The sequence below is a fragment of the Brachyhypopomus gauderio genome, chromosome 4, assembly GCF_052324685.1.
Source record: "Brachyhypopomus gauderio isolate BG-103 chromosome 4, BGAUD_0.2, whole genome shotgun sequence".
Taxonomy (NCBI): Eukaryota; Metazoa; Chordata; class Actinopteri; order Gymnotiformes; family Hypopomidae; genus Brachyhypopomus; species Brachyhypopomus gauderio.
The window spans coordinates 27,232,032-27,256,647 of record NC_135214.1 but is presented as its reverse complement, the minus strand read 5'-3'; the positions used below and the strand labels follow the sequence as shown (position 1 = coordinate 27,256,647).

General features: G+C 49.7%; 2 protein-coding genes across 4 annotated transcripts in view; both read left to right on the top strand.

The window, feature by feature from the left end:
• Positions 1–10,996, top strand: part of cux2b (cut-like homeobox 2b) — a 99,116-nt gene extending 88,120 nt beyond the window's left edge. For 2 of the 3 annotated variants that reach the window (XM_077003457.1, XM_077003456.1), the window contains exons 17-22: positions 2,664–3,472; positions 4,076–4,241; positions 4,560–4,853; positions 5,371–5,559; positions 5,858–6,134; positions 6,381–10,996. In XM_077003457.1, the coding sequence (XP_076859572.1) occupies positions 2,664–3,472; positions 4,076–4,241; positions 4,560–4,853; positions 5,371–5,559; positions 5,858–6,134; positions 6,381–7,200 (2,555 nt within the window). In that variant the 3' untranslated portion in view covers positions 7,201–10,996. The remainder of the gene's footprint in view (positions 1–2,663; positions 3,473–4,075; positions 4,242–4,559; positions 4,854–5,370; positions 5,560–5,857; positions 6,135–6,380) is intronic. The other variant, XM_077003459.1, reaches the window with a different exon arrangement.
• Positions 10,997–11,356: 360 nt separating this feature from the next.
• The window catches only part of mtmr3 (myotubularin related protein 3), a 17,892-nt gene continuing 4,632 nt past the window's right edge, over positions 11,357–24,616 (top strand). The window contains 14 exon segments of the mRNA XM_077001278.1: positions 11,357–11,528; positions 14,141–14,218; positions 14,329–14,416; positions 16,112–16,201; positions 16,549–16,665; positions 18,602–18,622; positions 19,585–19,667; positions 19,791–19,957; positions 20,097–20,193; positions 20,502–20,615; positions 20,763–20,965; positions 21,061–21,192; positions 22,003–22,114; positions 23,602–23,847. Coding sequence (XP_076857393.1) covers positions 14,414–14,416; positions 16,112–16,201; positions 16,549–16,665; positions 18,602–18,622; positions 19,585–19,667; positions 19,791–19,957; positions 20,097–20,193; positions 20,502–20,615; positions 20,763–20,965; positions 21,061–21,192; positions 22,003–22,114; positions 23,602–23,847 — 1,385 coding nt within the window. The 5' untranslated portion in view covers positions 11,357–11,528; positions 14,141–14,218; positions 14,329–14,413.

Below are 24,616 nucleotides of genomic sequence, written 5' to 3'. Positions count from 1 at the left end.
CCAGGCCAGGAGGACTGTAACCTGGGCAACAGATAACCAAAGTGTTCCAAAGCGCTTTGCACAATAGTACCGAAATACTGAAATCAAGTAATTAAAATAATTCACAATGAAGCGGTTGGTTAATTACATTGAATTTACAGCTGATGTGAGCTTTTCATTCACTCACATCCTACACATATATCAATAATTGACATGTTTGGTAGGCGCTCAGAACACAGATGACATGTGTTAGTCCAGGTGGGGGTGTGTGAGGAACTCCAGGCCTACAGGACGGACACCTGCTGCCTACTTACAGAAAAACATTTGAAAATGAGTTAAAACAACATAGTAATAATTAGGTTTAGACTGCTACAAAGTCCTAGTTTCAGTTTGCATGAACTATTGGGTTTCGGGTACTGTGTTAATCCATCATCTGCCACATGTTGTTAACAGTTGGACTTTGTTTCAAGCAGAATCTCAATAATACACAGTTATGTATTATTACGTATGATATACACAAAACTTCGGCTTAATATATCCTATATATTCCGAGTGCATTTTTAACTTATAAATCATTATCCACTAAGGCCTCATGCATGAAATTAGTACATGATATCTACATGGATTTTAATGTATAGTTTAATTTAAAGTATAGGTCAAAAATGATCACAGCTTTTGCAAGTCTGCTTTTCAAAAGCATATTGAAGCAGACGTTAAGCAGCAGGCTAAGATCAGGAGCATGTAAACGGTGATCTTCATCCACTAGGAAAGCACCTCCTCTCCAAATGTCAGTATATTTAATGACTACAGTATTCAGCAGGAGCCACTGACCCCCTACAAATCATGTGTTTGTCAGTTGATTCCAAGCTGTATCACCTGTTAAGAGTTGCATTATTTCAAAGTTGATAAATAGAATATTTTCACGTATGCACAATCAACAATGAATTATTTAAAAAGACTATTGCAAATAGATGCCCCTAAGTGCAATCTCAATGCAACAGTGGATATTCCGATGGTAAAGTGGTAATTGCACACACACTGGTAAATAACTGTTGAAGAGCGGCGCTTTCTTAGTTTTAGACCTGCGGGCAGCGTGTAGATGTGAGTCGGCGTCATCACTCCACATGGGGGCAACACTAATGCCAGAGCTGTTGAAAAAGCTGATAGTGAAGATGGAGGAGAGGACGGGAAGATGGAGCGAGCCGTAGTGGCCCAAACGAAACCACAGACAGACCTGCACAGTCCAGAGTGCCTGGCACTGGGGTCCAGCGAGCCTGGTGCTGGGGTCCAGCGAGCCTGGTGCTGGGGTCCAGAGTGCCTGGTGCTGGGGTCCAGCGAGCCTGGTGCTGGGGTCCAGCGAGCCTGGTGCTGGGGTCCAGAGTGCCTGGTGCTGGGGTCCAGAGTGCCTGGCGCTGGGGTCCAGCGAGCCTGGTGCTGGGGTCCAGCGAGCCTGGTGCTGGGGTCCAGCGAGCCTGGCGCTGGGGTCCAGAGTGCCTGGTGCTGGGGTCCAGAGTGCCTGGTGCTGGGGTCCAGCGTGCCAGAGTGATATGGGGCTGTATGATTACAAAAGGTGTTGAGGAGATATCATTTTGAGATGGTCCCATGAATGTCCCAAAATACTGTCTGACGAGATGCCTCCCAGTCTTGAGAAACCTGGCAGAAGCGGATACCAGAATGATGATCCAAAGCTCACTGCCAAAATCACACAAGAGTTTCTAAAAAAGAAGAAAACTGAAAACGATCACCTGCACAACGATGCCGCCTGTCGTGAGACTAACGGAAGACCTGTGGGCTGTTTTAAGCACAGCAACACAGCCCCTCCCCCAGAGAGGCTGAAGATAAAGGTCTCTGAAAGTCAGGACATCTCCCAGATATGTGTGAGGCCAGTGTCCTCCGTGGACAGGAGGACTGAGGTTGTCCTCTGAAATAAAGATGGACATACAATGTATTGGAAAAATAAAAGATTTAAATCTCAGTGATGAAAGAAAAGTGTACTGACCCTTTGCTGTATCGAGTTCCTACAGTGTGGTCTGTTTTTCATACAGTAAATCTAAACTGTTTTAAATTTTATATAAGACCTAATACCCTACTGTTCAGCTTAGAAGTAATGCAGTTACTGTATGTATTTCACATGTACGGGATGGCGGATGAGAGCATGTCTGTATTAACTGGGCAGTCATGGCCTGGCGGTTAGGGAACTGGTCTTGTGACCGGAGGGTCGTGGGTTCGATTCCCAGACCTGAGGCTATGACTGAGGTGCCCCTGAGCAAGGCCCTTAACCCTCAATTGCTCACTTGTGTAAAAATTAGATAAAAATGTACGTCGCTCTGGATAAGGGCGTCTGCCAAATGCCATAAATGTAAATGTAAAATGTAAACTGGTTTGGAATGCGTACGTTTGAATCACTTGGCCACTCTAATTGTGAATGTTCTCACTGCATATTTTTTGAGGATGTGTATAATTCTTGGAAACAGCTGTCTATACTGTAGGTTAGCAGATATAAGGGCATTATAATTGGTCTTATATCCATATGTATGAACAGTATATTCCTATTCATGTATATGTATAGTATATTCATATTCATGTGTATGAATAGTGTATTCATATTTATATGTGTATATAAAGCAGCTGTGTTTAAGATTGAAGACTAAGTGTGCTTGTGTGTGTGTGTGTGTGTTGTGTAGCTGACAGTAAGTCCTCCCTGGGCGGCTCCTCTGGGCGCAGTAACAGCAGCGGCGGCCCCAGTAACTCGGACGAGACCATTAAGAACATTCTGGAACAGGCGCGGCGGGAGATGCAGGCTCAGCAGCAGGCCCTGATGGAGATGGAGGTGTGTCGGCCCTCCGCCGCCGAGCGCTTGGGCCCGCACGAGTCCCCCCGGAGCCTGGCGGCCGCCGTGCCCGCCTACATCAAGCAGGAGGAGGGCAGCCCCGTGGTGGCGTGCGCCACCAGCTCGGTGGGCGGCCCACCGCCGCCTTTCAGCGTCCTCTCGCCCGCCGCCTTCGTCCAGAGCATCATCCGCAAGGTCAAGTCGGAGATCGGCGAGGCCGGCACGTATTTCGACCAGCACTGGTCGGCCGAGCGGAGCGCGTTCCCCGCGCCCCGCCCCTTCGGCTCCGCCTCCCCCTCGCTCTCCTCTTCCTCCTCCTCCACGGGGCCCTCCTCCCTGACGCGGGCCTGGCCGCGTGGCGAGAACGGCGACGGCCCGACCGACGACGCCCTGAGCGCGGACGAGGAGCCCCCGCTGGGCCGGCCCGTGGAGGTGAAGGTGGAGCCCGAGGCGGCCCTGAGCGGCGAGGCGCCCTGCTCGGGGGGCAGGACGGGCTACTACCCCTCCTACATCCCCCGCACCCTCAAACCCACCGTTCCACCCCTCACCCCGGAGCAGTACGAGATGTACATGTACCGCGAGGTGGACACCATCGAGCTCACCCGTCAGGTGAAGGAGAAGCTGGCCAAGAACGGGATCTGTCAGAGGATCTTTGGGGAGAAGGTTCGCTCACGTTGCGCTCGCTGGCCTGTGAATTACTGTGTTTTTATCCTCCCTAAATCCCATTTGTTATTGCTGGTGGAATCCTTTTGTGTGTGTGTGTGTGTTTTTTTACTTATTTATTTTGCCCTATTCCCAGTCCTTGTGCGTCTCCAGCAGTTGTTGTATAAGAGCGTACAAACATCTAGAATATCAGCAATCATCCTGCTTTGATAACCCTCTTTTTTTTCATTATTAATATTTGTCTTGTCAGTACAGACATCAGGTGTAACTCAGTTTAAACACACAAATGAACAGCACCATGAACTTTCTTAAATGTGTTTTGTAGTTGTAGTTTGAAGTTTTGTTTGTAGTTGAAGTTTTGATTCAATTCACAAGGCCTCAGAGTTGTGTTTTGCTGCCACCTAGTGGAGAGCAGGAGGCTTCACTACTCATAAATGACTTTTACTGATAAGTGCTTTTATCGTCTGACAGGCAAAACTGGCTTAATACATGTCCTTCCTTCCAGTCCCTCCATTAAAATAATCAATGTGGAAAGGTTTAACTGATTGGTGGACCTTGTGTGCGTGTCTCATTAATGGAGCGCCTCTGCCCGCTGTCCCTCAGGTGTTGGGCCTCTCTCAGGGCAGCGTGAGCGACATGCTGTCTCGGCCCAAACCCTGGAGCAAGCTCACCCAGAAGGGGAGGGAGCCCTTCATCCGCATGCAGCTGTGGCTTCTGGACCAGCTGGGACAGGGCCTCAGCCAGCAGCCGAACCTCAGCCACGGACAGGGTCAGTCCCGCACCGTGTCCACGGGTCCCGCGGGAATCGTAGCCTAGGAGGAGGAGGAGGGGCGTTTTGGGGTTGCGGTACTCGGTTTCAGAAATGTTTTCCTTCATGCACGTTTTAGAGTGCTTCGGTCAAACCGCTGAAATGAAATCTCGGATTTTAAACGTCTTAAGACTAATGATCCTGGATGTTTCAATCACAGAAATGCGGCGTCTTAGGTTTCCGGAGGCTTAAAGTCATTATGAAGCTCGATGTGTTATGCAAAATGAATGACAATTAATAGCAATTACAGATGGATGTCTGTGTTCATTCCACCCGCAGACAAAAGCCCAGTGACTGCCGGCTCGTCACCGTCCCCTCCCCCGAGTCCCGAGGACAGCCACCCCGGCCTGGCCCTAGAGCCCGTCAGCCTGGCCCTGGAGAGCAGCAAGGAGAACCAGCACCCGCACCCCCAGCACGCGGAGCCCCCAGTGGGCAAGCCCAGCCCGGGCACACTGCCGGCCCAGCAACCCCACACCCCACTGGGCATCCAGGAGCTAGTGGCCATGTCCCCAGAACTGGACACTTATGCCATCACCAAGAGAGTCAAGGAGGTGCTGACGGACAACAACCTGGGTGAGTTGAACGCTTCGGTCTCGACAAAGTCCACCGCCGTCTGAAAGCATCACGGTACACCGGCCACCGTGTTTTAAGGCGGTGAGGTGGAGCGTGGGGGTGACGGTGAGGTGGAGCGTGGGGGTGACGGTGAAGTAGAGCGTGGGGGTGACGGTGAGGTGGAGCGTGGGGGTGATGGTGAGGTGGAGCGTGGGGGTGACGGTGAGGTGGAGCGTGGGGGTGATGGTGAGGTGGAGCGTGGGGGTGACGGTGAGGTGGAGCGTGGGGGTGACGGTGAAGTAGAGCGTGGGGGTGACGGTGAGGTGGAGCGTGGGGGTGATGGTGAGGTGGAGCGTGGGGGTGACGGTGAGGTGGAGCGTGGGGGTGACGGTGAGGTGGAGCGTGGGGGTAACGGTGAGGTGGAGCGTGGGGGTGACGGTGAGGTGGAGCGTGGGGGTGACGGTGAGGTGGAGCGTGGGGGTAACAGTGAGGTGGAGCGTGGGGGTAACAGCGAGCGTCTGCGTGGGTGTGCTTTCAGGCCAGCGTCTGTTCGGCGAGAGCATTCTGGGCCTGACCCAGGGCTCCGTCTCGGACCTGCTCTCCAGACCAAAACCCTGGCACAAGCTCAGCCTGAAAGGGCGGGAACCCTTCGTGCGCATGCAGCTCTGGCTCAACGACCCCCACAACGTGGACAAGCTGAGGGACATGAAGAAGATGGAGAAAAAGGGTAGGCCGGAAACCACATGACATGCTTTAGGTGTAGGTATGGGTGTAGGTATGGGTGTAGGTATGGGTGTAGGTTGGGTTTTACCCTTACTACGCTAAATGATTCTCTTCGGATCGTCTTTTGTAACAATCTTGGGGGAAAAAAACTTAATAGGTAGGAAATCATACGTGTTAGTACCTTAAGGTCACATGTCAGTTCACCTTTGGAAAATGGAGACAGACATTTTGAATATGGAAAAAATCCAACTGTTCCCTCATTTTCATCCGTTGTTGTGTGCGTGTCATGGTTGCTGTCGTAGCCTACCTAAAGCGTCGCTACGGCCTGCTGAGCCCCGCCTCGGACGGCGACTCCCCCGGCGCCCGCTCGGAGTGCATCAGCCCGGGCCTGACCCCCGTTGACCTCTGCCCCTTCAGCCAGGCCAAGAAACCCCGAGTGGTGCTGGCGGCTGAGGAGAAGGAGGCTCTGAGGAGAGCGTACCTCCAGGAGCCTTACCCGTCCCAGCACACCATCGAGGTGCTGGCTGCCCAGCTCAACCTCAAAACCAACACCGTCATCAACTGGTTCCATAACTACAGGTCAGTAGCCAGATGTGGGTTTCATGGGCAGCTCGTGACACTGTCTTGGCATGAGAGTATAAAATAAATCTGTAGGCGGCACCAACCCAGTTCTGACAGAGCTCTGGCGCCACCTTGTGGAGACTAGGTTGTGTAAACTTAAACAAATGTTAGGGAAACTTCCGGAAGCTCAGTATGCAGACTATACCGCTGCACTTCCCCTGCATGCCTAACTCTGCGTGTGCCGTGTTAATTCGCTCTTCTAAGCAGGTCACGGATGCGGCGGGAGGTCCTACTGGAAGGACCTCAGGACAACGACACAGACGCCGAGCCTCACAGCTGCTCTCCTTCAGTGGCCTACAGTCCCGCCTCGGACGGCGACGAAAAGAGACACGCCCCCTCACTCCGCAGCCGGCCTCTCAGCAACGGCCCCAGGCCGCTCCCTGTCAAACAGGAAGCCAGTGAGCTGAAGGAAGAGGCGGAGCCCCATGGGAGGCAGGCCAAATGCTCCTCCCTAGCCGTCCAGTTCCTGCAGCTGAAGGCTGAGAGAGAGGAGCGGGCGTCTCGCTACAGGGACCCGGTCCTGCCTCCTCACTGCCCGCAGGGCCTCAGGGAGGATGAGGCAGGCGGCAGCGGCCAGGCCCAGGGCCTCCTCGCCGGGCCCGCCTCCTGCGAGGGCGCCCAGAGAAGCAGCCTGGTGGGGCGCGACGGCGAAGACGTGGACAATTCGCCCGTGGACCCGGTCAGCTTCAAGGCCTCGTCGGAGCCATGTCGCAGCAGCCTGGAGGTGTCCCTCAACTCCCCGTCCGCCGCCTCCTCGCCCGGCCTCATGATGTCAGTTTCCCCCGTGCCGTCCTCCTCCGCCCCTATATCCCCGTCTCCGCCCAACCCGCCCACGCCGGGCACCCACCCGGGGCTCGAATCCCAGCAGGGAGCCGGCTATGGCCTGGAGCCTCCCTCACTGCATGGCGCCAAACTCTGCAAGAGCACCCAGAGGCGCAACGAGAAGATGGCCAACCTCAACAACATCATCCACCGGTTGGAGCGGGCGGCCAACCGCGAAGAGACCCTGGAGTGGGAGTTCTAGGGGCGGAGCCACCGGCCTGCGCCTCAGGGACCCTCTGTAAGAGGACTGTCCCTCCCCAGGAGATCCCTGCTCCCAAAGTCTGGAGCCAGGCTCCGCGATCACCTGTTTTGGGCACGTGGGGTTAAAACAAAAAAACAAAAAACAGTGAAAACTTCCAACCTGTAGACAAACAGAATAACTACCCATCAAATACTTTTAAAAAAGAAAAAAAATATTTATAAACGTTTTAGGTATTTTGATAAAAGGATCCTACTTTGAATTCTATGTTACAGCACTAGCTGTCGTGTTTTAAACAAAGGAGACAAGCACTCTGAAGAGAAGACTTCACAGCTATGGTGTCATGAAATGCACACTGAAGTCCTGTAGATTGCCACTGGGTGAGATTATTTCAAATGAGACCTCTGTCTTAAGCCATCAAAAAGCACTACTTATTAAAAAAAAAAAGAGACACTGACCAAATTTGCTACTTTTTGAATAGCAATTTTTCAGATTTTGTCTGTAAGACGGGACAGTTAAAATCAAGTAACGAGAGAACTTGACACTGACCGAGGGATAGTCCTTTAAGACTCTAAATAGTGAACAATGCATATGTACTTTGTTTCTTGGTGACACGTTTTGGAACATTTGTTACACAAGCGTATAATGTGTGGTTGTACGTGCTGTAGAAATTGTCTGCAATAGCCTTCTCCAAACAAGATGTAGCATGATACTCAACTTACCCTTTTATCCTATAGTTAGTAACCTGTGATATACTTGAGCGATACAAAGTGAAAATGTTGGAAAATTCAGCAAAAAATAAGAAAAAAGGAATTGTGAAAAAAAAAAGTTTAACGATAGAATATTTTCAGTGAACGTGTTCTCTCTTCGTTTTCCTTTTACATTTGGTTTGGTTGTTTGGTTTTTTGGTTGCTTCCTTTTAAGGATTCTTTGAGGTTTACGATAGAGCCCTTTGTGCCCCTGGATATTAGTCATCCATCTGCCATTTGTGAGCGGTGTCCCTGTCATCAGGAGTCCATGTTGGGTTTACCTCACTTTGCCCTGAAACGCCGACCTCGCAGGGACATGGCACACGCCGCAGACGCCGGCCTCGCTGTCTCCGGCTTCGGACGCTACGACAACAAGCCTCAAAAGACCATTAACGGAGAAAGTGATGGGGTAGTCTGCTCTGTTGGGGGGGGGTATGGTATGGGGTCGGTGGTCGGTCATCGGCATGCTTAACCACTAACCGGTTACTAACTATTTATACATTTCTAGGCACTAAGGAATCCTTATCAGAATCATGGCTACCTTCTTCTGTGTCCAACACCAACACCCATTTGTGTTTTGGAGTTTAAGATAAGCGCATTATAAATCAAATGTATAATTTTTATTATTATTTACCCTTTTGGTGCCCCGTCTGTCCAGGCCTCCTGTTGTTTAACTCCATCATCATACACAGAGGCAGCAGCTGCTCCCTCCCATACAGAAATGCCCTCCTGTGTCTGGTTCTGACTGGCAGGATTTTGCATTGTTCATTATGACAAGAGAGGCTGTTGGCATACAATAGAGCACTCCTATGTGTCATGGCCGTTAATGATGTGACTTGAATGAGCGCCAGAGAGTTATCTGGGATGTCTTCGCTACGACGTCTTCTTGCAAAGCGGTGACTACCATCACCTACTTACAATTCGTACGTGTCATTCTAAAACCTCATCCTGATGTGATGCACATTGTAGAATGGGGATGAAAAGTGATAAACATGAAATCACACTCAGTTTGTTTACTTATTCGTATGCAACCATTTCACCTTAGTTATTTATTGTTTCACTCTACAGTATTTGTTCATTCCAGGTTTTCCACCACATTTTATTTCATCGAATTCGATTAAGATGAACTGAACCATAATTTAAAAATTAGACAAGACAGATATGCTGAAGTGTTGATATATTAAAAAAATTGGAGACTGGAAGAATGTGCAATCCTGCATTCATCCAATAGCTAAAAAGCTAAAAAAAATAAAAAAAAATAAAAACAGCTAAGCTAATATTTTTTCTCACTTAGCAATCTAGAAATAGGCCTAGTATTTTGGGCACCCTGCTGCTGGTTATTGAAATACAGTTTTTAATCATTATTATTATTATTGCATATTTAATTATATTTTGACAAATTTATGTTGGATTCTCTCACCTGGGTATAGCTTTTTGTTGAGAAGCATTAGCTTTTTCTTTACTTCCTTTCCTCTCTTTCAATATTTATAGGTCTTTGATACCTCATACGAGAACTACATACAGCACTTGAAAAATTGTGACGATTTGAAAAAAATTCAAGTACAAAAATTATTCTAACGTAGTGTTCCACAAGTCTTTGCCTTGTCGTATTGTTAAAGTTGGTAGTAAACACTTGCACATGTCTTACTAGTACTGAGGATTGGAGTTATAAACACATGTATAGATATATAAATATTACACATTTACTGAGAAATAATATCTTAGGGTTCTTGACACTAGTGTGCTGATATATTTAAATAGAGTGTACAGTTATATTAACCAAACAAACAGTGTCAGACCTTGTCTGGCAAGCTTGCCCACGTTCTAGAAACTTCTCTCAGGGTAGTCTTGCTTCTTTAAGCTTTACAGAACCTGTCAGGTCACATCACTGGTCAGCTTTAACTGTTCATGACCATTAGCTTTTCCTAACACACTGAGGGATTTCATTTGAAGGCTAATTTAATGGTGTCCCTTGAAAGTTCAGAGCAGTTGGGACTTTAAGGTAAGAGGAGGTGTGCTGTGAGTGAGTGGTGCTCATGTTTAACCTGATCTAGTCTTATTTTGGTTTGTTTTTAATTCAGAAAAATATCTTGGCCATATCAAATATGTTCCTTTGCCAAGCAAATACTGTTACAAAAAACAAATACTGTTACTTAAAAACTGCCATGTTGTTAAAGACAAATGATAATACTGGTAACAGGAAGTCCACTTCCAGAAACATATGCTAGTCCTGTTTAAACGGTTTCTCTAACTGCACTCTGATTGCATTATGTTGTCCACAACAGAGACGATATAGAAGCAGTAAAAATGTCACCAAAATGAGATTAAAATTTCTTACAATTCTAACATTTATTTTAATAATGATCTATATGTCTTTGCTTTAGATTAATTTTTGCATGCGGTTTTGTTATGTTTCCTTCAAGAAAGAAATAGTATGTTGTCTTTTTGTATTATTTCATCTAAAAAAAAACTAACAAAAAAACACACAGCACTTGTGGTTCTGCTGTGAGAGAAAGATTCCCTGCATGCCACGTTTGAAAGACACTTTGGTGATGGAACAGAGAATCTAAGAAGTATGTCTGACATAAAAGGGTTTTTACCTCAAACTTATTTCAGCCATAACATGCTGTTACTTTGGTGCTTAGGTGTTTGTGTGCTTTCGTATCTCAGAGTCCTAAATACACTCTCAGAAGTAAGCTGTTGCAGCTTCAACATTGTGAAGGCCTCACTTTAAAAAAATCAATACTTTCAGTGAAAAGCTAATTTAGACTGGAAATGTGCTTATGGCGGTCTTATGGCAGTCTTATAGCGGTCTTATGGCAGTCTTATGCAGGAGGCAGTAACTGCATGTTCGGTTGTTCCTCTTTGGGCAGAAAAAAGAAGCTGGCGAACCCTGTAAGAGACTCTCTCCGTCTCCTCTTTGTTGGGACATTTTAACATTTTTGGCACACATCTCACATCACCTTAATGGGCAGAGCACTTAAGCTTTGATTTTAGAGGGCAAGAAAATGTCATATGTCTTTTAATCATATGTATCAAGCCATCATTGAATACAGTACATCATTGTATAAAATTCTTGGTCTGCTGTGTGTTATTTTTTATATAACATCACAAAGTTCTCTCTCTTGCTTTTCAAGTTATTTGCATCTTGTTTAGTCTGACAGTCAGTCTGCTCATAGTGTAGTAGGAAAAAATATTTATTAAAAAGTTGATTGTGCTTGCAAATTGCTTGTCCAAATTCTTAGAAAAACTGATTTACTAATTGAATTCATCTAAACTATCAAAACGTCAACGTAGCTTCTTATATCACTGAGTTGGTATTACTACTATGGACTTGAACAAGTCAACCCTCCCCACAACGTGACACCGGGCAGCGTGACCACGCACCGTTCAGTTTTTACGTGATTGCGTCACTGAGCCTGGCGGTAGAGACGCCGCGATGAGGACTACGCTCCACGGTGGGACGGGCTGAAACTGCAAATGGATTCGAGGCGCAATTTGTCAAGTTGCTCACCGTTAATTTTATTTCGCGGGTCTCGGAAGAAATTATTCGTCGGCTCTGCTTCGGAGGTTCCCCAAAAGGTTGGTTGCCTGGCTGCTTTTCTCGGTTTTTTTTAGCGCGGCCTTCCCTCAGGGGTCCGCCCTCTAACTCACAACAACAACAACAACACGGTGTGGCGGGCTGCTGTGGCCGCCTCGCCCGCTCCTGGCCCCGGCAGTCACGGGGAAACCCACCGCTGGCCTGTAGTTTCTGTCCTCGGAGTAACGACAAACTATGTAGCTAGCTTGCTCGGTTGCAAAGAATGTGAAGGCCACTTGCTAGCTGGCCAGCTAGTGCGCTAGCTCGCTAAGATACGCCGGAGAAAGTGAGTGTGAAGTTGTCAGCGCGTCCGCTAGCGCAGCCCCGACGGGTGTAAGGTGGAGGAACACGAGTGTGTGAGGTGGAGGTACACGATACACGAGTGTGAGGTGGAGGAACACGAGTGTGTGAGGTGGAGGTACACGATACACGAGTGTGAGGTGGAGGTACACGATACACGAGGGTGTGAGGTGGAGGTACACGAGTGTGTGAAGTCTGGCTCTCCTGTTAGGGCGGCCAGTTAGATTAATTAACTTATTAGGCCTTTTTGGGTTTTAATAATCATTTGTTGCTCAATGTGTCTAGCTGCCTGACGGGTGTTGGTTTGACAGGAACTGGGGCGGTTCTGTTGCCTAGCTAGTCAGCTGGCTCGTTTACAGCTGCTTGGTGATTGGGTTCTTTACCTAAAACATTTGCGGGGAAAAGCTAAATAAATGTCAAGTCACCACCGGTGTCTAGCTGGAGTTTAGTGTCGTGAGCTCCCCTGCTTGAGTAACTGCATGCTTGACTGACATGAGCAGAGTTTGTTTAGCCGTGAACGGTGAGGGTGAAGTACCGGGCTGGGTGTGCAGGTCCGGGTCGTAGTTGGAGAGGTGGGTCCCCACATGAACACTGGTGGCTGCCATGTTTACATGAATGGGTTTGTGGTTCTGTGGCGTCTGTAGCCGTCCTCACTGGGATGGTACTCAAGCAGATAAGTTTGTTTTGCTTTCATTTGAACACGTCGCAGTATTTTGAGTGACAGGCCAGATTTATGATCTGATTAAGATGTGAAATTCTGTCGAATGTTTTTATTTTATAATTGTGCATATTCCTGCGATTTAGATGATGACACTTGTATCAGTATGGACAAAATGCTTGAGACTTAAAAAAAGAAGTAATAGTAGCATAGTTATTCTAATGACTTGTAGGTATTGTCGAAATGTAGATGCAGTATAATAAAACATACCAACCTATCACTATTTTTTATCGAGCAGCATTCAATGCTTACTCTAAGGGACGGAGTGAGGCAGTCACAGATGAGGCAGAAAATCAGAGTGAACAAAGAAGTGGGCTGTGTCCCGCATTACTGTGAGAGTGACACCTGAGAAAGAAGTGTCTGACTGATTTTTACACCCGCCCACAGTTGGAGGCATTGACCTAAATGTAAGCTGAGAGTTGGAGGAAAAAGTGCACATTTGTCATTACAGGACAGAGCTGCAGTGTTTCCTGAATGCCCATCACTGAAACAGGACTTGTCCTGCATGACAAGGGATTCCTTTTACTTGTAACAGAATATTAGAGTAGATGACAGGACGGGCACTGATCTTTCCTCTTTGTTTTTGTCCATGTTGACTTCACGTGAGACCTTAAAGAGCTGTAAGTTCAGATCATGTGTTGCCCACGAGAGTGATGTACAAAGTGGTTAGTTCGTTGACGTGGTTAGTTTGCAGTGGTCTGTAGAGACGTTCTGTCCATAAGAGAAGCTCTATAACTCCCTAGCTGTGGTAAATATTACCGTGTTTGTTCATGTGTGCACATTATAGATAGGCATTATCAGTCGTTGCCAGACCAGTTCTGAGAGCGGGCGGCTTAGCAGAGGGTTTTGGTTGGGCACTGGGGTGCCCTTGTTTGTGAGCTCATACCATCTGATTCTCAGGAGACCCACAGGACGAAAGAAGCCTGCCTGCTGGAGAAATTCCTCCTTCTCACGGCATAACAAATACTTAGCTTGTTTAGTTAGAGATATCCTCTGGCTGTCTTTATTACAGATATACATAGGCCTTGTTTGTTTGACATTTAGTTCAAGTATACAGAAGTATCCTCTGCAGTACTGTGATAAAAAAAAGATAAAGTAGCTAAACTTCTTCAAATGTTCAGGAGCTTTCACTTTTGTTCTCACTAGTGCATTGTCAGGGTTGCTGGATGGAATGTGTTGCTCCAGGCTAAATGACATGGTAAAATGTAATTGCTTCAGTGTGTGTGTGTGTGTGTGCGTGTATAAGGAAAACGAACATATCTAGAAAGAGACATTTGCATGCAAACTTGAAATCATCACTGGCAGTTTTCCATTGAGCACAGCAGTGCTGTAAGTAACACCAGGGCTGATGACTGCATGTGCGCCGCTAGCACTCGTGCTTTGGTTTCCTTCTGCTTGTCTGCTGGAGTATTAGTTCCTTACTCCGTTTCTCTGCTGGACTATTAGTTCCTTACTCTGTGTCTCTGCCAGGGTGACTCTACTCACTGGACAAAAAAAGGATCGTAGTTGATGCTATGCAGCATGTTTGGAACTGTTTGTTGATACCAAAGTATTTTTTAATGCAGCTTTACCTAATCTTGTTTCTCCTGTCCACAGGTTTCAATGTCATAACTCGGAGTGAGACGCTCGACACGGAAGTGTTCAGCCACACCGCCCCTTTTCGTTCAGGTTCAGGTAGAGTTGCTGCGGTAGAATGAATGCTGCATGTCTCTCTCTCACTGATCTAAACAGCCTCACACACAGTTCAGCGCCACTGGTTTGCATTGCTCTCTCTTCCCCGTCAGTTTTGCAGCTACAGCCCACAGCAGGGGAGCAGGAAGCCCTCGCGGGACGCCGCCAGCAGCAGGCAGCACTCCTTCGTCCAGGGCCATGGTAAACCCTCCGCCAACCCCTCCCACACCCCCCCCCCCCCCCCCCCCCCCCCGTGTCGCTGCCTGCTCCTCCCCGAGCTGAATTGGAAACTGCCCATTGAGTTTCTAATAAGTTGCGTTTAGCCCAGCTCACACAGCTTTGTCAGCCCCAGTTCCAGAGTTCAGTCGTAGCTGCTGCGTCAGCAAGAGCCCCGTGTTGTTTTTTTAGCCGGTGTGGGGATGACTGGAGCAGGGTGAATGTCACCAGCACACGCAGCTCCCAGTGTCCCGCGCCCGTCACAGGGCCAATCAGAGGCCACGGCCGCCGTGGTTGGGGGAGCCAGACCGTGACATCTGCTTCGATTAGTTACGCGGGACGCCACTGTAGGACCGTGTGGTTGGGTTTTTAATTCCACGTTTGTGCACGTGCCTGTAAGTAAGTTTGCCAGTTTCACTTTATTTATTATGTAGTGTCTACAGCTGGAGCTGCTGACTGTGCATTTGTAGCTGACATCTTATTACAGACACCTTGTCCGGATGTTGTGTACGCACATCATGTTCTGACTGCAGTGCTCTCCTGCTATACCAGTAAGCTGGTCTCCTGTAGTGAGCTCCCTCAGGCGTGCTGGTGCCCATTGTGTCTTCTACACAAACACACACGCAGCCGTGCTGCCCATCATGCTGATGGATGTGCGCACACACACTGTGTATCCGTGGCCGTTAAATTCAGCTGTGTGTTTGTTTTCTGTCTGTTTGCTCCAATAGACCTTCTAATCTCTCACTCCATCATTGAAGCGGTAGGTACAGAAGGACAGACGAGCCGTCACGTGCCGCGTGGTGTTTGCCGCGGTCTCTCGCGGGACGCGGGGCTTGTGTGACGTGGCCTTTAGTGAATTCCAACTCCTCCAGCTCCAGGATAACATGAAGATTATGTACATGATACCATGAAGACCATGTCATTAACTGAAAGTAATCTGTTCATATGACCTATAGCCTAGTGGCTATAGGCGTCTGTAGCTGTGGATTGAACAAGGCCTAACCTACTTTGAGCACCATTAGAAGACAGAGGGGTGTGTGTGTGCACATGGGCGTGTGCATAGTGGTGGTGTCGGCAGGTCGAGCGAGTGAACATGCATGAATCAACAGAAGACGTTTTACTGTTGTGCTGGTGTAGGATCAGCCAGAGCCTCGCAGTCCTGAACCTCCACTTTTCTACCAGACGGCGCACAACTGTTCTTAGGTCAGAGTGTTGCAGTTGTTCCTCTGTCACCAAGAACACACCCACATGCACTAAGTCTTGCTTTGCTTTTTAATCTTCAGTCTAGCTGGCTAATGGCTGCGTTGATTATGAGCGCTGCTCTTCTAGTTTGACCCTAGCCTTCTGGGATCAATGGCACCAGATCCTGGCGTACATGACGAGTGCGTTTAGCAGAGGTCACATGATTTAGCAATAAGATCTATGGCTGTGGAAAATGTGCTGTTATCTTCGTCAAAGGCAGGGGTGTTGGCCGCTTTACGGACCAGTTGTTCTATAAAAGGGTCAAAGGTCACCTGAGTTGTTTGGCTCGGGGCATTTCTAGCAGATGCCTTTGGCTGGGTGAGACGCAGGAAACGTGCGCAGGCATGCAGTGTTGGCCAATGGGACGGGGCCTTTGCTAGCAGCTCTTGCCATCACACTCCGGTGGTCTTAGACCAGCACTGTGTTTTGCCTGGGCAGGAGGAGGAGGGGCAGCAGAGTCTGGAGTGCATCCAGGCCAATCAGATCTTCCCAAGGAAGTCGCCGGTCCTGGAGGAGGAGGACCTTCAGGTGAAAGACCCCGCCCCCTCATCTCTGTGTAAACGGTTCTGTTTCCCCTCAGTGTTATCTGAACTGAGCCGTAGAACTACACTTTCTGTCATGGATGGTGTTATTAGTTTTAGATGGGCTCCTCATATCAAATGCTTTTGATTGGATTGCTGGTAATCTCACGTGACCCTGCAGCGTTGTGCTGCACGTTAGATTGAAGTCGCAGGGATTTACCAGCAACGTAACTTGCTAAAAGCTGCAAATCACACGTTACTTATTGTGACCACAATGCATGCACTGAATTTCCCTCTTCCCCAGTATGCGAGACGTTGATGTATTGATTGATGTTGATTGATGAACTCTCCCAGGTGCCCTTTCCAGAGCTTCATGGAGAGTTCACCGAGTACGTGGGCAGGGCGGAGGACGCCGTCATCGCCGTGTCCAGCTACCGCCTGCACATCAAGTTTAAAGAGTCCATTGTCAACGTAAGTGTGTGTGGTGTGACACCAGCCCGGCTTGCACCTTCCGGCCCGCTCGGATGGTCAGACTTCAGGTGGAGGTTCTCCCAAACCTCCACCCTCCCCTCCATCTGCCACTCGTCCAGCTCTCACTGCAGTTGCCTTAGTAGTAAGCTCACACTGTTTGCCCTGGACAGCTTTTCTGCCTGTTTCCTGACCGTTTGATCTGCTATGGACCGTTGAAGTAGAGTGGACAACGTGTGGAGGCTCGCCCTCCTTCAGTAGAGCTGGCACATGTGGCCAGTAAGTTGGCCTCAAGTAGATCTGTGTGATGGATACTGGGATCACTGGTGGCAGAAAACACTATTATATGAGCTAGTGGTGCTAAATTTAGAGCCCCACAGATTATGTGGAGGGTGTTTAGGGACACTGTGTCAGAATTACATCAGGTCCTTGGACAGGCAGACTGTGTAAAATGGCCAGTGGCTGATTGTGTGTGTGTGTGTGTGTGTGTGTGTGTGTGTGTGTGTGTGTGTGTGTGTGTGTGTGTGTGTGTGTGTGTGTGTGTGTGTGTGTGTGTGTGTGTTGTGAGTGAACGGTCATCAGTGCCTCCTTGGTCTTGCCATGATTGCTTTGATTTGTATAGTGATGTATGTATTAATATATATATTTTATCCAAGTTATTCCAGAAATCCTTTAGATGCTATTCTTAGCCTTTGCATTTGGTAAAAACATGTTTTCATTACAGTGCAACTTGCATGTAAAACCTAGTTTGCATGCTTTACAATTTCTGTGTATGTAGGTGTGCATGATCATTTAGCAAATTCCACTTTATAGTTAGCAGCCTTTTCTTTGCTGTTGTCACTGTTGTCTGCTGTGCCACAGACCACAAGGTACTACAGCAGTAGACCCACGGGTCTGTTGTGTTTACTCATTTGTCATTTAAGGCAGAGTGAATGAATACTTGTATTATTTTATTATTAGTGTTAGATGGGCTTTGAGTCATGCCTGGGATTCCAGCCACTTATTCAGAGGGGTAAATGAATGTACTTGTAGAAGATGACTGCTCTCTGTGTTCCTGAGAGGGCCGAGTACTCCCATCATCGTGAGAGAGAGAGAGAGGGAGGGTGGGGAGGGAGAGGGTGGAGAGAGAGAGAGAGAGAGAGAGAGCTGTCAGGATGGATATTGATGGACGGTTTGTGACATGTGTGAGTGATGATAGATGGGTCTGTGGGTCTGGGCTGAAACGTGGGTGGGAGGAAGTGTTTAATCTCACCACCACCAACCAACAGTGGAATTTGCAAGAAAGGTTTCATTAGAAATGCGTTCCACCGCAGCGCAGGAATGTCCCTGGTAGGATGGAGCAGCCAGGATCCTCAGTGGACACACACACACACACACACACACACACACACACACTAATGGGACAGCCAGGACCCTCAGTGGACACACACACACACACACACACACACACACTCTAATGGGACAGCCAGGACCCTCAGTGGACACACACACACACACACACTAATGGGACAGCCAGGACTCTCAGTGGACACACACACACACTAATGGGACAGCCAGGACTCTCAGTGAACACACACACAAACGGGGCAGCCAGGACCCTCAGTGGACGGACACACACACACACACTAATGGGACAGCCAGGACCCTCAGTGGATGGACACACACACAAACGGGGCAGCCAGGACCCTCAGTGGACACACACACACACACACACACACAAACGGGGCAGCAAGGACCCTCAGTGGACACACACACACACACACACACACACACACACACAAACGGGGAAGCCAGAACCCTCAGTGGACACACACATACAAAAGCAGCAGTGAGGGCCCTCAGTAGATGTACACACACACACACACACACACACACACACACACACACACACAGAGTGTTTGATTTCTTTGTCCTTCTCTCTCATTTCTCTACGCAACAGACCAGTTCGTGTGAGGTGTCAGTAAGTAGCCCAAGCACGGCCCCAGTACGCGAGTGTGTGTGTGTGTGTGTGTGTGTGTGTGTAGGAGATGCGGGGCATGGCACTGGCTCTTAGACCCCACAGGCTTGGTTGGTGTGTGATCACCTGCAAGTTCCAGCCTTGGCATGAAGAAGCGCACCTAAAGTACAGCTCACAAAGCTTGAGATCTTCATTAGTGGAGGCATGGCGCTAAAGTGGCCACCATTAACCTAGAGCTCTGTGCTTAGCCATGTGGACACAGTGTGCGTCATCAAGCTCGTTCAAACTAATCCCTAACAAGTGATGTTTGTTTTGAGGTGATGGTAACCCAGATCTTGGGGTGGATTGGATCCAGACAGAGTTTGACACATTCTGGTTTGTGTGGTTTGTGGACTGGTTTGTCACCCACTGTAAAATTCGAAGCTTATTTTGAAGTTTCACAAATGATGCATCATAGCTGCAGAAGGAGAACCGAGTGACCTCCTCATCTTTTCTCCTCCTCATCTTTTCTCCTCCTCATCTTTTCTCCTCCTCATCTTCTCTCCTCCTCATCTTCTCTCCTCCTCATCTTTTCTCCTCCTCATCTTTTCTCCTCCTCATCTTTTCTCCTCCTCATCTTTTCTCCTCCTCATCTTTTCTCCTCCTCCATCTTCTCTCCTCCTCCATCTTCTCTCCTCCTCATCTTTTCTCCTCCTCATCTTTTCTCCTCCTCATCTTCTCTCCTCCTCATCTTTTCTCCTCCTCATCTTTTCTCCTCCTCATCTTTTCTCCTCCTCCATCTTCTCTCCTCCTCATCTTTTCTCCTCCTCCATCTTTTCTCCTCCTCCATCTTTTCTCCTCCTCCATCTTCTCTCCTCCTCCATCTTCTCTCCTCCTCCATCTTTTCTCCTCCTCCATCTTTTCTCCTCCTCATCTTTTCTCCTCCTCATCTTTTCTCCTCCTCATCTTTTCTCCTCCATCTTCAGGTTCCTCTGCAGCTGATAGAAAGTGTGGAATGTCGGGACATGTTCCAGCTCCACGTCACCTGCAAAGACTGCAAGGTCGTCAGGTCAGGAAGTCAAATACTCTCAAACGCACACGTACACACACACACACACACGCACCGATGCGGCCCTGCTCCTGTGGCCGGTCCCGCAGCCTCTTGAGCTGCGAGTGTCCCGTGATCCTGCAGGTGTCAGTTCTCCAGTTTCGAGCAGTGCCAGGAGTGGCTGAAGAGGCTGGCGGCAGCGGCGAGGCCCCCCGCACACCTGGACGAGCTCTTCTCCTTCGCCTTCCACGCCTGGTGCACCGACTCGTATAGCAGCGAGAAAGAGACGCACGGCGAACTCTGCCGCCCAGGTACGGCCACGCTCCCTCCCTACCGCACCCGCCCCGCCGTGCTTTTACAGCTTGGGATAATTATGGCTTGAATTATGGCGATGATTCTTGTCAATCCTTTGCCCCTCATTCCTGTCTGCTGGTCTTCCCCCTTCCCAAGGGGATCATGTGACCTCACGCTTCCGCAACGAGGTGGAGCGTTTGAGCTTCGACACTCAGAACGCCTGGAGGATATCTGAGATCAACAACAAGTACAAGTGAGTCTCCGCATCCGCTGAAATCCATCCACACGCGTTTAATAGCTGATATCTGTTCCCGACTACCTCTCCACACTATCTCTGTGTGCTTTTAACACACACCGATTGTGCTGCTCTCTGACGAGCGTGTTCCCACTGCCACGATACACCAGTCACGCTCATCCAGTCTTGGACACAGAGGGCATTGTTGTGTTCGTGGTTCGGTGCGTGGTAGATAAGGCTTAGGATGAGGTGACCGTAGTCAGGTGTCGCTCAACTCCGTGACCCGCTCTGACCCCGGCGCCCTCTCTGACCTCTGGCATGACCAGGCTGTGTTCCAGCTACCCACAGCAGCTGGTGGTACCTGCCTGGATCACCGATAAAGAGCTGGAGAACGTGGCAGCCTTCCGCTCCTGGAAGAGGTTCCCAGCTGTGGTGTACAGGTCAGTCTCCCGTCCCGTCTGCGGGTTACGTTTAGGCCCTGCGGCCTCTAGACCTTCCCTCTAGTTCTCCGAATGCACCAGAACTTTCCGTAAAGACGCGGTGGCGCAGGCCGTCCTCGCCAGCTCACCCCGGGTCTGTCCCGGCAGGCACCAGAGCACCGGGGCGGTGATCGCCCGCTCCAGCCAGCCCGAGGTCAGCTGGTGGGGCTGGAGGAATGCAGACGACGAGCACCTGGTGCAGTCCATCGCCAAGGCCTGCGCCGTGGACGCCAACTCGGCCAAGTCCCTCACCAACGGATCCTTCTCCCGCGACTACGCAAACGGGCCAGACCTCTCCGACGCGGACTTCGGTCAGCTCCCGGAAACCCCCGTTAGCGTTTTTGCATATTCCTGGGGCTGGTGGAGACGAACGTGTTAATAACGTCTTCTGTTTTCTGTGTCCCAGACTCGTCCATGACCAACAGCACTGAGGTGGAGTCTCTGGCCATCCGCCCTCACAAGCTTCTCATCTTGGACGCCAGGTCCTACGCAGCAGCGGTGGCTAACAGGGCCAAGGGTGGAGGCTGCGAGTGTCCAGGTGAGGGTGTTCGGGGGCTCCGCCCTTAACTCCACCCACATCAGAGGCCATCGCAATGGTGACATGACAATGAAAAGAAAGATATTTCGCATTAGTGACATGTCAGAAAATATGCCATAGTGATGTTGCTCAGACTCTCCTGCTGAATAAACATCAGCTTCAAAAACATCTGCGTGCTAGCCAAAGATCTGTGAGCATGTAGGAGACTGGGCTCCTGGTGGAGTTCCTCAGCTTTGCATCTCCGATGTGGCTAGTACTGCTGCTCAAAGAGTCCAGTATTTGACCTAGCTGGTCTTCACTTGGCTCAGTGGGCTCTCTAATTTTTCTGATGATGCCCCCCCCCCCCACCCCACCCCACCCAAAACGCCACACAGTAAAATGCAGCCAGTTCATCATTCACGTCCTCAAATAAATCCCTCCTAATAGCTCTTTGGTAAATAAGTCAAGGGAGCTCAGAACAATGTAATAAAGAGTTTGTGTTTCAGTTTGGCACATTCTCATCATGCCACTGCTTAAAAGTCACGTGACTTTGTTTATTGCATTTTCCCCCCCACTGTGATTACTTTAACATCTGGCGTGGAAACATAACCATAAGCTGCACGCTGCGTCTCTGACTGGTTCTAACTGGTTCAGGGCCACTGGTTCAGGGCTCATTTCTGGAGGTGTGATAAACGAACCATTCATTCCTGCCCCTGCACGTGGAAAGGTCTTGCATATAAAAAGTCACTTTATTGCCTGTGAAAACTGTAAGCAATTTTACTGCCAAACCTGATGGCCTTTTTTCTTTTTCTGTTTTTACCCAATGTACAGAGTACTACCCTAACTGTGAAGTGGTCTTCATGGGCATGGCCAATATCCATTCCATTCGCAAGAGTTTCCAGTCTCTGCGTTTCCTGTGCACCCAGATGCCGGACCCTGCCAAGTAAGCCCAGCACTGCCCAGCTAGCCTGACTGTGTCCTCTACACAGAAATCCAACACTGCGAAACCGGGAATATTTGTAATGGAGGATTACAAAGAGTTAAACAACTTATTTAGTATTTTGATATTTCAAGTATTCTTGTAGCAGGCAGCATGAAGCAACGCTACGAGGTTGTTTAGGGTGATGCTAGCTCAACCGTTCACCGCTGGACTCTTCAGCGGAAGCACATTAGTGCCCTTAGCTCGAGGCGGTGGACCTCAGTGTGTTTGAATAGGACTCATCTGTGCGGCTCTTTCCAAACTCTCGGCTCTCTCCTACCATGAGGCCCTTTGGCTGGCAACACATCTGTCTCTGGTTTACAGCGCTGGCTCAAATCTGATTCCCCCCGTCTAAATCTTTTCCATCCTTCCTGATATTCCTGCTCCATGTGTTGTAAACCGGGTAGTGATCCTCCCTTGCAGACTCGTACACTCTCTCACACTCGCACACACTTTCGAGGGTTCACTCTTGCCTGGGCACACGTTGCCAGGCAACGGGCTCGATCTGTTAAAGCACACCAACGGTATCTATGCTGAGAGCGAGTAATATCATTTGTGTTCATTGGGACAGTAAATGTGGATTGCAGTGCGAGCCTTGCTCCCCCAGCCTGGCCCAGGCTTGGCCCCACACACACTCCCCCAGCCTGGCCCAGGCTTGGCCCCACACACACTCCCCCAGCCTGGCCCAGGCTTGGCCCCCACACTCCCCCAGCCTGGCCCAGGCTTGGCCCCACACTCCCCCAGCCTGGCCCAGGCTTGGCCCCACACTCCCCCAGCCTGGCCCAGGCTTGGCCCCACACTCCCCCAGCCTGGCCCAGGCTTGGCCCCACACTCCCCCAGCCTGGCCCAGGCTTGGCCCCACACTCCCCCAGCCTGGCCCAGGCTTGGCCCCACACACACTCCCCCAGCCTGGCCCAGGCTTGGCCCCACACTCCCCCAGCCTGGCCCAGGCTTGGCCCCACACACACTCCCCCAGCCTGGCCCAGGCTTGGCCCCGGCTTGGCCCCACACTCCCCCAGCCTGGCCCAGGCTTGGCCCCACACACACTCCCCCAGCCTGGCCCAGGCTTGGCCCCACACACACTCCCCCAGCCTGGCCCAGGCTTGGCCCCACACACACTCCCCCAGCCTGGCCCAGGCTTGGCCCCACACTCACTCCCCCAGCCTGGCCCAGGCTTGGCCCCACACACACTCCCCCAGCCTGGCCCAGGCTTGGCCCCACACTCCCCCAGCCTGGCTGCACTTTATTCGGGGAGGGACTTCATTGGCTCGTGCCGTGTTATAAAAGATCTGCGACACCATATAAATCGTCCGCTGCGCTACCCCCCCAACCGCCGCCCTCCCTGTGGCCACTGCTCGGGCTCAGACCCAAACCCGCAGTGGCGCCCCATATCTGTGGCCCGGGGGCACAGGTCTGGCTGCTCTGACCCGGGCTGCTTGTGCCCCCCCCAGCTGGCTGTCGGCTCTGGAGAGTACCAAGTGGCTGCAGCACCTGTCCCTGCTGCTGAAGGCCGCCCTGCTGGTGGTCAACGCCGTGGACCGCGACCACAGGCCCGTGCTGGTGCACTGCTCCGACGGCTGGGACCGCACCCCTCAGATAGCGGCGCTGGCCAAACTCCTACTGGACCCTTACTATCGCACAATTGAGGTGAGGACAACCGTTAAAGAATACGGGGTGAGCCGTGGGGGGGGAATTGTGTAATAAAAAAATCTTGTTTAATAAGAATTCAGATTGCAGGAGTTGTCATGTTAAAATGTGCAAGGAATTTAAATTCTTTAGATGTTCATGAAATTTGTAATTCTAATATGTTATGGGATTTGCTCAGATATCTTTATAGGTTTTATAAGTAATCCCACTGGCCAAACATATAAAAAAAATCTGGATTTAATTAATGTCCATCTGTTAGTACACATTCACAAAATGGTTGTATGTATGTAAGCAGCTGGATGTTATAGGTGTGTACGTATCATACGTTGATGAACTGGCCATGGTTGTATGTATGTAAGCAGCTGGATGTTATAGGTGTGTACGTATCATATACGTTGATGAACTGGCCATGGTTGTATGTATGTAAGCAGCTGGATGTTATAGCAGGGTACCCGCGGGGTCCTTAAAAAGTCTTAAAATGTCTTAAATTTAGTTTTCCATATTCAAGGCCTAAAAATGTCTTAAAATGTCTGGAATTTTATGAGGGGAGGCATTAAATTATTATAAGTGTGTGTTGTTCAGTTGTTCTGGCGCGATGTGAACTTTGCCGAATCTAGCGCTAATGCAGAAAATAACTGCTCCAGGGTTCCTAGTGCTAGATTCCTAGCGTTGGAGTATACGGCCTCAACAACGTCAACAATTTTCGTTCGCCAACCCCCCCCCCCCCCCCCCCCCCCCCCCCCCCCGTCAACGATGTGGAACACACCTGCATCCCCAGTAATAGTATTATTTTCTCTTGTGAGAGGTATTAAAAAGGTC